This window comes from Pleurodeles waltl, chromosome 3_1 (assembly GCF_031143425.1).
Source record: "Pleurodeles waltl isolate 20211129_DDA chromosome 3_1, aPleWal1.hap1.20221129, whole genome shotgun sequence".
Classification (NCBI taxonomy): domain Eukaryota; kingdom Metazoa; phylum Chordata; class Amphibia; order Caudata; family Salamandridae; genus Pleurodeles; species Pleurodeles waltl.
The window spans coordinates 1,993,793,100-1,993,806,140 of record NC_090440.1 but is presented as its reverse complement, the minus strand read 5'-3'; the positions used below and the strand labels follow the sequence as shown (position 1 = coordinate 1,993,806,140).

General features: G+C 42.1%; 1 protein-coding gene across 3 annotated transcripts in view; it reads right to left on the bottom strand.

Annotated features, from left to right (window-relative positions):
- Positions 1-13,041, bottom strand: part of YPEL2 (yippee like 2) — a 168,861-nt gene that overhangs the window by 64,374 nt on the left and 91,446 nt on the right. For all 3 annotated transcript variants that reach the window (XM_069226418.1, XM_069226420.1, XM_069226421.1), the window contains one exon: positions 12,414-12,735. In XM_069226418.1, coding sequence (XP_069082519.1) covers positions 12,414-12,530 — 117 coding nt within the window. In that variant the 5' untranslated portion in view covers positions 12,531-12,735. The remainder of the gene's footprint in view (positions 1-12,413; positions 12,736-13,041) is intronic.

Sequence of the window (13,041 nt, the reverse complement as noted above, 5' to 3'; positions counted from 1 at the left end):
GCAAAAGCATTTATCTTCCGATCCGCCTTGGAAGCTCAGCGTTGATGTCATTGCGCCCTGGGGGAGCGGGGGTTGGTTTTGGAAGGGGAAGCGATTCTCCTTCCAACCCTGACCTGGGGGGGTTCCTCGGTGTCCCGTGGCGTATAGAGGGTTAAAGGTGCACTGATTTACACAGATATCTCTTACCCCATGGTATACATGTCTGCATTCAAGGTTACACATTAGGCTACGTGCCTGCAATCTTTACACCTACATGCATCGGTACCGTCATTCTACGTAGCCCTATCATTGTTCAATTAGGATTCAAGTCATAGGATGGGCGACCCCAGAACTACGCTTGCATGCATTACATAAAAACGAAGGCATTCAATTTAGTTTCCTGTTCGTGCACGTCTAAGTCAGACATGCTTTTCTATTCACAAAGGTATGACAGTAAACAGCTTTCTTTTCAATTTAAACGGTCTTCGGGCCACACAAGGTAAACTGCATGGAAAGGCTGCTGAGAAGGCAAACGTTCCAAAGTACTAAACAGACACACTCAAACAAGGGCAAGTGTACCAGGCCTGACAGTCAAAGGAAGATAAGGTCGACATCGCCCCAAAGGGAAAAAAAGTCTCTCTGTGTCTGTCTCTGTCTCTCTCAGATCCCTGTTCACAATGCACTCTGTATGTGAGATGTTCATCAAGAACTCGTAGATATTCACATGTTTACACTACTCCCAGCTTTGTAAAAAGAACTTGTTTAATCTTCTAAGGTGAAAACAAATCATGTGGAAATATGCGTCTGCACACGTAACCACTTATCTGCAATGAAAATATGTTTGTCTTAACATGGGAGTGTTCCATATCTTTACCACCCTTTAAAGGCCTGCCTTTTGTAAGGGTAAACGTACTCACGTTACACACATTTCCAGCTTAGAAACCTGTCTGCAAAATCTTCCTGAAAACCCTTAAACTGATGTGTTTATGGAGGTTCACTTCTTCTCGAGGTACCACTGCTCTGATTAGACTATCTGTCCTCATGAACTCTAAATGTACAACAGTAGAAAAACGCCCATGCTCACAGATTTTCTATCACAAGCTAAATTTACAAACATAAAATTCCACAAATCTGTACTCTTTAAAGCAAGACTCAGAATTAATGTTTTGTGGTCGCAGCCCTAAGTTCTGCATATGTGCATAAGAGAATGTATGGATCAGGTGTCGGTGTTATTTAGGAAGACAAGTCAACGTCACAACTTTCTGAAGTTCCACGAAGAGAACCCGAGGCCAAACAGACATGTCCAAATCAACACATCATAGTTGCCTGAGATAATCCAGCAGCAAAGCAAAGTAGAGGAACCCTACTAACCTCTGGTGTTTTAGTCCAGAACCTTTGGTACCCATTATGTGGTTCAAAAGACTTCATTTGAAAGAAGCTGGGTTACTAGAGTATGGGAAAAAAATCTTTGCTTTTTGTTCACTAGCAGTAGCATGTGCTGTGTCTCCAACAAAATCAACCACAAGTGGGGATCATATTAGTCATCATGTGAGAAAGGCTCTTTAACTATCCCTAGGGCTGGTACGATTTCTCCTAGCACCAAAAACACCTTCAAAATCCTCATCAAGATCCAGTTAAGTTTGCAAGTTCTTCAGTACTCACAATCAGCAGTTTCAAAGGAGCATACACAAATTAGGTCAGAAAGCACCAGTGGAACATTTTCACATCAAATCATCAACGCTTTCTTAGATAGCACTGGCATTCAACAGATTAGTGGTGGAAATGTTCACTACGAAACAAGAAAACACGAGCAGCAGTCTCGACTTCCCCACTCAAACTCATATGTGCATTGGAATCGGGCACACTGAATATCCAGCACATTGGTATCACATTGATTAACTCCTTCGATGTGCATAACGGAACAGTTCTGTCATGCATACCTGTGCTTGTGTAGTGTGCTGAGGACGGAACCGTTCCATCCTCATCACACGCACTCCAAATACCTCTCCTGTTTACAGCAGAGGGACTTTGTTTATCTAAACACAGCCTCGTGAGCTGGCAAAGAAAGGTACAGATCCAACTGATGTCAAAAGGAGTCCCCACGTAAGGGCTCCCTTTAGCCTTGGTTTGAAAAGTTCCTGTCACTGGCACTAGGCCCAGCCACACAAGTGTTGCAGCATTTTTATTGGCACAAGTGGGTCAATGCTGCGTGGTAGGAATTTTGTTGATTCCTGCAGATTCTGGAAGTTTCCATCACAGAAATGTAAGGAAAATGTGTGATTTCAGGCAAAGTTTGAGGTCAAAAACCTCATGGGATCCATGCAAGTCACCCCTCTCTGGATTTCCCTAGGTGTCTAGTTTTTTCAAAATGTGCAGGTTTGTCACGGTTTCCATTGGTGCTGGCTGAGCTAGGGTCTAAAAGTAACAGGTATCCGCTTTGCAAAAAAACTGTTCAGTTTTGGTGAAAAAATTGATGTATCCATGTTGCATTTTGGGTCGTTTCCTGTTGCAGGCACTAAGCCTACCCATAAAAGTGAGGTACCATTTTCATCAGAAGATATAGGAGAATGCTGGTTGGAAGGAAGTTTGTGACCCTGTATAGATTCCAGAACTTTACATCACAGAAATGTGAGGAAAATGGGATTCTGGGCAAAACAACCTGGTGAGAGCCACACAAGTCACCCTGACCTGGATTCCCCTAGGTGTCTATGTTTTTAAAATGTACAAGTTTCCCTATATGTTAGCTGAGGTATGGCCCAAAAACCATAGCTACCCACTTTGTAAAAAAAAGTGCCAGTTTTGTGTGTAAAAAATGAATGTATTCATGTTGTGTTTTGGGCCGTTTCCTGTCACGGGCACTGGGCCTACCCACACAAGTGTAGTACCACTTTTATTGGGAGACTTAAGGGAACACAGAATAGTAGAACAAGTGTTACTACCAATTGTATTGCTCTGCATTTGTACCTTCCAAATGTTAGACAATGTGTAAAAAAGAAGTAATTTTGAGAAATACCCTCTAATTCACATGCTAGTATGGGTACCCACACATTCAGAGATGTGCAAATAACCCCTGCATCCAAACTCCTTATCCTTATCTTGTGCTAATTTTGGAAATACACTGGTTTCCTTGATACCTGCTTTTCACTATAAATAATTTACCATATTAATTGCTGTATGCCCAGTACACCATGAACAACCATTGAAAGGTGCAGCTCAGTTATTGGCTCTGGGTACCTCAGGTAGTTGGTGAACCTACAAACCCTATGCATCCCCGCAACCAGAAGGGTGCAGCAGACAGTAACTGTATATTGCTTTCGAACATCTTCCAAAGTTAGACAAAGTTACAGATAAAAACAGAGACACATATGGCTGTTTTTTTCAACTCAATTTCAATTTTTTTTTTTATTTCAACTGTTACTTTCTATAGAACATTGTGTGTTGTGTAGAACATTGAAGGGTCTACACAAATGACCCCTTGTTGAATTCAGAAGGTTGTCTATACTTCAGAAATGTATAGCTTTCCAGGATCCACCATTGGTTTCACACCCATTTCTACCACAGACTGGAAGAAGGCTGAAAGTGAAAAAAATAGGAACAATGGACTATGTCCCAGTAAAATGCCAAAACTGTGTTCAAAATGTGTTTTTCTAATTCAAGTCTGTCTGTTCCTGAAAGCTGGGAAGATGGTGATTTTAGCACTAAAAACCCTTTGTTGATGCCATTTGCACAATTTTTTTTTAAAAAACAGACTGTTTATTTTGCAGCACTTTCTCTACATTTTTCCCAAAAAGCTCAAAATGTTGCTGTATTTTACTGATTTTCTTGGTCCCCTCCAGAGGAATCCACAAACCCTGGGTACCTTTTGAATCCCCAGGATATTGGGAAAAAAGGACACAAATTTGGCGTGGACAACTTATGTGGACAAAAAGTTATGGAGGCATAAGTGTGAACTACCCCATATAGCCAGAAAAGGCTTGGCACAGGGAAGGAAAAGGCCTAGCCGTGAAGGGTTTAAGCCTGTGCCAAAATGTCCCACACAAACCAAACTGCAAACAACATTCTTTTTTAACTATACACTTCGAAGGACTCTTATACAAACTGGACCGATATACAATGTCGCCAGGGGTATAAAGTGATGTGTAAATAATGAATGAATGACCACTAAAATATGACGACCGAGAAAGCACTGTATAAACTGGGAATGGCTAGATGTAGGCAGAACACCTCCAGTACCCCCTCTAATATGAAAACTGTGATAGCTCCAAAAAGAGAACCTCCAAGAACTTAGAAAAGGCAGTGGGCTGCCAGTGGAAGACAGCTGTGCATGGTAAGAGGTTTTGAGGAGGCAATGGAATGTTTTCTCATTTCCACCACTGAAATGCACTTCTTGCGAAAACCAGCATGGGTTCGCACTGTACTAACATAAAAGGGAACAGGTTCATTACACACAGGATGATCTAGAGCATACAGTCACAAAAAGCAATGATTTCTGGGAAACATCGATTGTGAAAGCTAAGGACACACAAGTCCTGTAAACCCACCTCAATCTTTTACTCCCTCCTGCTCACTAGACGCCGGTGCTGCAGACAAGATAGGGAGCTGGCCAAGCAGGACCAAACTGCATTTTCCAGACCATAGCTTCTGCCTTTAAAATCCTTGCGGTAAGGCACCCACAGTTTTTGCAAATACCAGTTTGCATGTCCTGCAGGACATTTTACTGCTTCATTAAAATGAAACGAAGTGTCTTGATGAAATTTGGTAGTTTTAATAAAGAGGCTGTCAATTGCTAATGAAAGTTGGGCTTTTACGTTTGAGCAGCTAGGACAACACCTCCACCCCCAAAGGAAAGATTGCCAACCTATGGTGCTGGCTCATTAGAGCCTTGCAAGTTTTGGTTTGAGCCAATTAATTACATTTCATTTCGAGCATTTTGGAAATATTAGATATTAATCACTTTGTCATCCTAGGAGGACAAGCATGGCAACCCCATGAAATCCAGCGTCACCTCCTTGGACAAGGAGACTTATTGTAGAGTTGAACAATGCATGTTTGCTTGTTATTGGCTGCATGGTTCGATGGATCTTCCTTACCTTTGGCTGAAACAGTACGCAGCTCTTCCACTGTCTGTGCCCAGGATCATGTTCCACAGGTCTCCACATCGATATCACACTGTGGAACTTTTCGGTACTATGCAATATTCATGGAAGAAAATAGCATATTTACAGACTGGGTCTCTGCTTTATTCACCTCTGATACCACTGGAGTGCTGTATATGGTTTCCCTTAGGACAGGAGAGGGCTATGGTGGGGGTGTTAAAGGGTTTGGATTGTGATTTTTACACTGACGAGATCCTTAGTAGCTAGAATTAGGTGTGTGCACAAAGCAAACCACGGACTACACTTTCACTACTAACGGGCACGCCACACGATATGGGACTTACTGGGTGAGTCCCTAGTGGAACCCTTGGAATTACCCGCCGGAACCCTTGGAATTAACCGTCTTAACTTACTTGCTGCAAGCGACGACACCCCAGCCCATGATCGCCAAACTGTATGCATGCTCACAGGAGACTTAATGGCCTGGTGCCATCAGGGTTGGACTGGAATGGCAGGAGGACTTAGAATTAGTGATTAGCAATAAACAATGGACTTCCTGTTGTTCAGTGGTCTGAACCGTTTCCCTGAATGGCCAGCATCGATTGATATACTTCAAGTATCTCAAGTGTTTGTCCTACATCCCGGCTCAGCTATTTCACTATGGCCTGCGCGACAGTTCTTGCTGTTCACGCTGTGGCGAGAATGGTGCTGGATTTGCTCATGTGTCATGGCTCTGCCCTGGTGTGCAGCACTTTTGGCTCACGGTTATCAGGGAGCTGCAGGAGATCACGGGTGAGACTGCTGCGTTTACCCTCCTTTTAGAACTGCTGGGTAATGTGAGAAACGTCTCGAAAGCCACAGGTGACTTGTTGCTCTAGGGCTACTACTGGTGTGGTGTAAGATATTGAAGCTTTGGATGAAGGGCCCTCTCCCAATATTGTAGGACTGGCATTCTGATATGACATACTTCTATCGCTTATCATAAACTCATGCCACTCCACAACTATCAGAGGGATATTTGGGTACCTTATCTAGTGTTTCTTGGGTGTGCCAGGAATGGAGAAGCTGCAGATGCAAAAGATAGTGAGATAGCATCATAGAAACTCTGATGGGTCGATGGCCGAATGCGCTTAGGGTGCATTATGGATGCTGCGATGTGTGGTGTTGCTCCTTGGCAGGGAGAGGATTGCTGAGCGATCCTCTGCATGGTGCCACCAGTGGGGGAGCTGTTTGCTGGGCCCCCAGAGTAAATGCTGCGAAGGTTATAGGGTCGGTAATGGAAAATGTCTGGTTTCTTGCTATGTGATGTCATTTGTACTGTCTGTTATACCCTGACTATTGCCATACTGACTGAGCGCCCACATGATTTGCTCTTGGGTACTCTGTGCCTTGCCAGTGATTGTCATGACACTATTCACTGTCTGGCTGTTCCACATAATGAAAACAAAGCTTAAAAAAAATGTTAGAAAGTTTAAATCTGTATCACTTAAGGTTTTCCATGTTCTTCTCACCACATCTCCTAACACTAACTAACATAGCAATATCACCATATATTATCCAATATTCACCTCACTATCGGACACCACCAAAACTATCCTACACCATACTACCCAACTGTATCGATACTACCTATTCATGTTACAAAATCATGCAACACAATCTCTCTGGTCACCGTAACCTTTGCAGCTATTGCAGGCTCTCCCAAACAATCTCACAACCTCGGTGCAGTGAGTGGGACTCTCCGATTACCCAATATAATTTTCTTTTATGTAGCTATAATTCCGCGTTTTCAGGCTCACACTTGAGCCGTGTATTATACATATTATATATTCAAGTGACTCCCATTACTTGCTTCACACCATCATGTTTAGTACCCTGCCACACAGTGCAATTTAGCTACTGTTGTTATATTACTCACAGACCCATAATATGGCGAAGTTCTTGTTTGGCTTTAGTGCATGTTTGACTCGAGCCTGTTCTTTTCTACCGAGGTTTTAAGGCATAAAAGGCATCCCAGTCCTTCACCAAAGATATATGTTCCACTGGTTTATTAGCATCAGAATGGGGTGGAAGAACTGGTGTGGGATTTATTCAGGGCCTTGTTTTTTTCTGTGTTTTTTTTCTCTCGTTCGCGCTATCCTCTTGCTTTTTTCCTCTTTTGATCCTCTCTTATAGGTGAAGCTTCCACTCTTGGCTTTACTATTCATCGACTGCAGTATGAGGCATCCAACTATGACAGCACTTGACCAGACTAACTCTTCCAGCACAAGCTCTCGGAGGGGAAAATAGCAACAAACTCCCTTTACTCTGTAAGTGGATCCTCCCAAACTCCAACACGCTAATGTACATCCATCACACATTCAGATTTACCCATAATGTCTGCTCTCAAAGTACCCTCATTAAACACAAAAGTCCTCAACCACCCTGTTAAAAGGGAAAGGAAACTGCTCCCAAAAACTAAAAAAAAAAAATATATATATTGTATTCTTAGGAGAGACTAAAATGAGCTACTGGGGGGCCTAAACAGGAGATTGGGCTGAGTGGATGATATCACCTGCTCAGATGTGATTTAAAAAAAACAAGAATGTCATAATTACACTAATCTTCAAGCGCTCAGGCCTAGCAGTGATTATGTCTGAAAATGATAATGGGGTTAGGGGGCTCATCACCAGCATTCAATATAACACACAAAAGTTTGCCATAAACACATTTGCCCCAAATACGGACTCTGACTTCGGGAACGTCTTAGCAAGAAAAGTTGTCTCACCTTCACATGGCACAAACATCCTTTTTGGTGGAGATTTCAATCTCCCTATGGATGGTTTAACAGACAATCAGCTAACAAGTTCCACCTCTCCAAGTTGCATAACACAATGCACAATATTTGCATCTCACACAAACTGGACGACACGAGGAGGCTACTCAACCCTGACAGCACACCAAAGCTACTCCTTCATTGATTACTTACTAGTTGATTCTGCACACCTACAACATTTAACAAACCCCACAATAGAAATTATCATCATCATTTCACACAATGCATGTAATCCCCGATCATACAAGCTAGTCCCCACACACAAAATTAACGCATGAACCCAGAAATCAATTAAAAAGTAACCAATGCTGAAGATCTTGAAAAAAACGTTCCGATAATCATCCAGGAGAACTCTAATTCACGCAGCCCCTGTTGCCTATCATACTCTGGTATAGACTGAAATAATAATCATGATAGCAAGAAAAATGAGGATTAATTCGAAAGTAGAAAAACAGTCAAAATAAACTAAAACGATTGATAACTTTAAATTAAAACCCTTACAGCTCAACACAAGCAGTCAAACACCCACAATCATTTAAACGCCCTAACAAATTAAAATACGAGCACAATAAGATTGGTTGTAAAAGAGCCCATCTATGATTCCAAGCACAGAAAACAAAATAGCTATGTCACCTAAATAGAGCAGGAAACCTATTGGTCTCCTATGTCAAATACACGAGAAACAAAGCACTAGTCATTGATATCAAAGATAAATCAGGCAGCATTGGAAAACACCTTTGACAAGGTTTTGTTGCTTTTCTGCAGGCACACCTCTGGAAGTATGACCTGGGGGACCACTTCATTAAAATTACAACGGCTCTTTGAGCTTGCCCACAGCCAAGAATTAGTCAATGGCATCCTCTATAAACACAACACTCGTTAGGGCTGCCACCTTTCTCCCCTTCACTTCCTTGTGACAGTCAACTTTTTCCTTAGACTTACAAGTGGCAACCCTAATATCCACAGTATCAAATTTAAGTCAGATAATGTCAAACAGCAGCACACGCTGACAATATCTTATGAGTCTCCTCTGTGGCCAATACACCCATCCCTGAACTCCTAGAAGTTATCAAGCAATTCTGTTATACGGAGTTACATCCTAAACAAGGATAAAACTAAAGTCCCTGCCCTAAACCATCTGTGCTTTTGAGACTGAATCAAGAAAACAGGCCTACTTTGGCAACAAATATTTATCAAATATTTAGGCACATGCTGTTCAAATGATCTGCATGAATCCATCGGATAATGAAGAAATAAATACCACAATAATATATGAAACCTTTGAGGTATGGTTTGTATACGAAAAGGTGGGTAAGGGTTTAAGTCCCTCAAAATGATGATCAGCTCCGCCGTCGATATTCTCTCAAGTATGGTTTCAATTAGGCTCTCACAAACCTTTTTCACTTCCTGTTCCTATGGAATAAGGAAAGAGCAAAACTATCGTACAAACTGCCTTTAAGTAACCTCCCTAAATGGAGCTAGAATGAAAAAGACCTCTCCTAACCACAACACATCCTACCCAACTTATCAATGTAATCAATTAAAGCTAAAAAATCTAACAGATCAAACTTGACACAGCAACAACCCTCTTGCAGACCAACAAGAAAATGACTAACCAAATTTCCAAATCTTATCGGGTACCTCAAACGTAAAAATAAATAAAAATAAAAAATAAAATAAAAAAATAAAAATCGACAGCCCTTTTAACTTTGGCCCAGACCGGGCACACAAAGGTATCGCCCTTATCAAAGACTTGCACTGAAGCGTGAGACTGCTTACCTTTTCGGAGATACAAAGCACTTACTCCCTTTCCAACACTGACTTCTACAACCTTAAAACTACAAACAAGAATCTCAAAACTAAGGGCCTGATTACACCCTTGGCGGAGGGGATTACTCCGTCCCAAATGTGACGGATATTGCGCCCGCAATATTACAGGTCCCATTATATACTATGGAACTTGTAACACTACGGACGGGCTATACGTCACATATGGGATGGAGTAATTCCCTCCGCCAAGATCGTAATCAGGCCCCAAGCCTATAAAATAACCAAGATCTGTCAAACCTGCTAAATAAATTGTGTTGCAGGCCACGCAGCCTCACAAATGTACAAACTAAGCAACACAGACAAATGCAAAAACCCATGCTAACTGCAGATCAGATGAGGGGTGATTCTTAGAAACATTAATATAGAACCCTTACTTGCCAATACAAGGTCTACTACATGTTAAAGTAGCCTAAAATACAAACTCATCCCACTGGGTGCCAAACACTGCATTTCAAGGCACCAGGCCTTTTGGACCCCAGCCAAACTTGCAAAACCAGGCCTTGTGGATTTGGATGTTTTTTGGAACTGCACAGAGGTCACCTGGGACTTATAGCATATGTTATTTAGTTGCAAATGAATCAAATCAATCTGGGAGAAACCTTTCTCTACTACAAAGATACCTTTTAGGTCCATGTTGATCTAGACTTCCGCACGGTCAGCGTAGGCCAACTAACAGCTCCCAACATTAAACCTATATCGGACCCAGATAAAAGACTTATGGACTCCCAACATGATCCCTCTCTCGAGCCACGATCGAAGACTCGTGGACTCTCAATAGCAATGCAACTCATCTTTGTGGACTGAAAGCGACACCGCCCAACCAAATAACCATACACCCATAGTGGGGGACTTGGATTGCCTACATCTGACGTGCTCACAATTCATCAGACAACTCTACACAATCTTCTACACTCAATCCCCCATTCACTGTTCTTACTTGTCCTCACACCCACACCACAGTACACTTCCCACTACCTCTGCTTCTCTTCTACATCTTCATCACTGAATGCTCATGGAAGATGTTCAAACTGATATTCACATTTGCTGTGCTCTGTAATGTCATCGCTGGGTATCTCCACTGCAGTGCATTCAAACTGCACCTTCTACTGCTCTTGGAAAATATACATTGGATGACTCTGTACCAGCTCTCACTTAATTTCAATAAAACATTGTAAAATCGAAAAGAAAGACATAGGGCCTGATTACGACTTTGGCGGATGGGATACTCCGTCACAAACGTGATGGATATCCTGTCCACCGTGTTACAAGTTCCATGATAACCTGGGGAACTTGTAAAACAGTGGGCGGAATGTCCGTCTCGTTTGTGACGGAGTATCCCATCCACCAAGGCCATAATCGGGCTCATAGTCTAATGGTTAGGGAATCTATGTTCTATTCCAAGCTCCCCATTCTTGTATACTGGAGGTAAGGATCACTATCCATTCCAGATTTTCGTTGCTATATATTAAACTGCTAACAAAACGTGGAATCTTTGTGTTAAACCTAACACAATCTTCTACTTCTAATAAAGCAAATGACAAGCTGAGGGGTATCAAATGTTACGGGTACTGTGCTGATAGTTCTTATTTTATAAAAGAATAAGTACTACTGCCCAAAACTCTATTCAGAAGCCCGCTACCAACGCTATTACATTTCAGTACTCTGAATACCAAGGCTGCGTAGACTGAGCCCACCTTCTGCTTCTTTAATTGATTATCAGACACTCTCTTCCCTTTTATACCATTCTTGCAGATTTCCGCCTTCTCTCTATGTGACGCGTTTTCAGTCTTGCTCTTTTTCCTTCTTGTGCATTCTTTGCTCTCTAGCTCTTGGGAAATGTCTAAGGTGGTAAAATGAGTGTCAGTGGCCCCCACCACGGACTCAAATTAAGTACTGAATGTGGAACATTAAAGACTAAGGGCCTGATTTAGATATAGGCGGACACGTTACTCTATCACAACGGTGACAAATATCCGGTCCTCTGAAATCTAAATCCCATAAAATGTAATGGGATTAAGATTTTGGCAAGTGGGATACCCATCACCGTTGTGACAGAGTAACTCGCCCATCAATATCTAAAATAGGCCAGGTGTATTGCTCAGTAACTCTGGGGACAGAGAAAGGGTGCTAAAGGTAAAGACAAAGCGGTTAGTTCTGGATGATGCAATGGCTAATTTCACTAGGACACCCAAATTCTAACCTTAATTATTTTTTTTAAACTGTAATTCTGGGGAAATCACTTATATCTATGCTCCGCCGGCATATAGACTGGCAAAAAATGAGTCTTCCAAATCACGCTTAACATCTGTATGTATAGCTATGTAAAAGTTGGCCATATAGAAAACAGGTGCCGCTCAGACCATTCTTCACATAGCTTACTGTATGTCAATGGGATATCAAATTCTCAGTCCTGCAGTCGCCTTTAAGAAATCATTGTACTTGCATACTCTTAACTCAAACCACGCAGCTGAATTGGTCTTGGGCTACAACTCCCTAGATATATTTCTGTTTTTCCACTAAAAGTCCTGCCATTGAAACAGCGTCCAGCTACATGAATTCCTTTGGATGTGACAATTTGGAGGAAATAAACAGAATGGCGCTACAGTATTAAATTTTTGCCAGGTTCGGAGTCTTAGAACCGAAAAATAGTAAATGATTCATAAACACAGAAATGCTCCCAAGAAGCCACATACCTTGGAGATGAGCTCGTCGTGGTTGGCAAGGTGTGCTCTGCAGTGGATACAGCTGTATGTCCGGTGGCAGGAGGGCAGGTATGCCTGAAAGGTCTTGGACCTAGTCATCTTCACCATTGGGGCAACCGAGCGCTGGGTGAATTCCGGCGTGGCCCAAGAGGCGCTCCCGCAGGAAGGATCGCACGGGAAACAGCGGAAGACGCAGGTAAAGGCCGTGGTTTGAAAGATTGAGGGTGTGGGGCAGAAGCCACACACTGGAGGAATACAGCTTTCACTGGGTTAGGGCTCTTTGACCCAACATTTACTGCCAATTTTCACTCACCTGTTAAACAAGAGTACATCAATGTGGTTATGGTTCATTTACCATAAATAACAGCAACCAAATGCAATCACACAAGCGAAAACGTACTGAAGAAACTAACATTAACGTACAGCAGAAAGGTTAATGATGATAACATACATAGCGAATAAAGTGTATCTATTTGTTGACAATTACAAACAACTAGATGTACTGTTTTTTTTCAGAACCCCTGGATAAACTTACTAAATTCCATGTCAATGGGAATCCAAAGGTGCACCCTTTAACTTTATTTTTAAAACAAATATTACTGTCAATCAGTCAAAATAC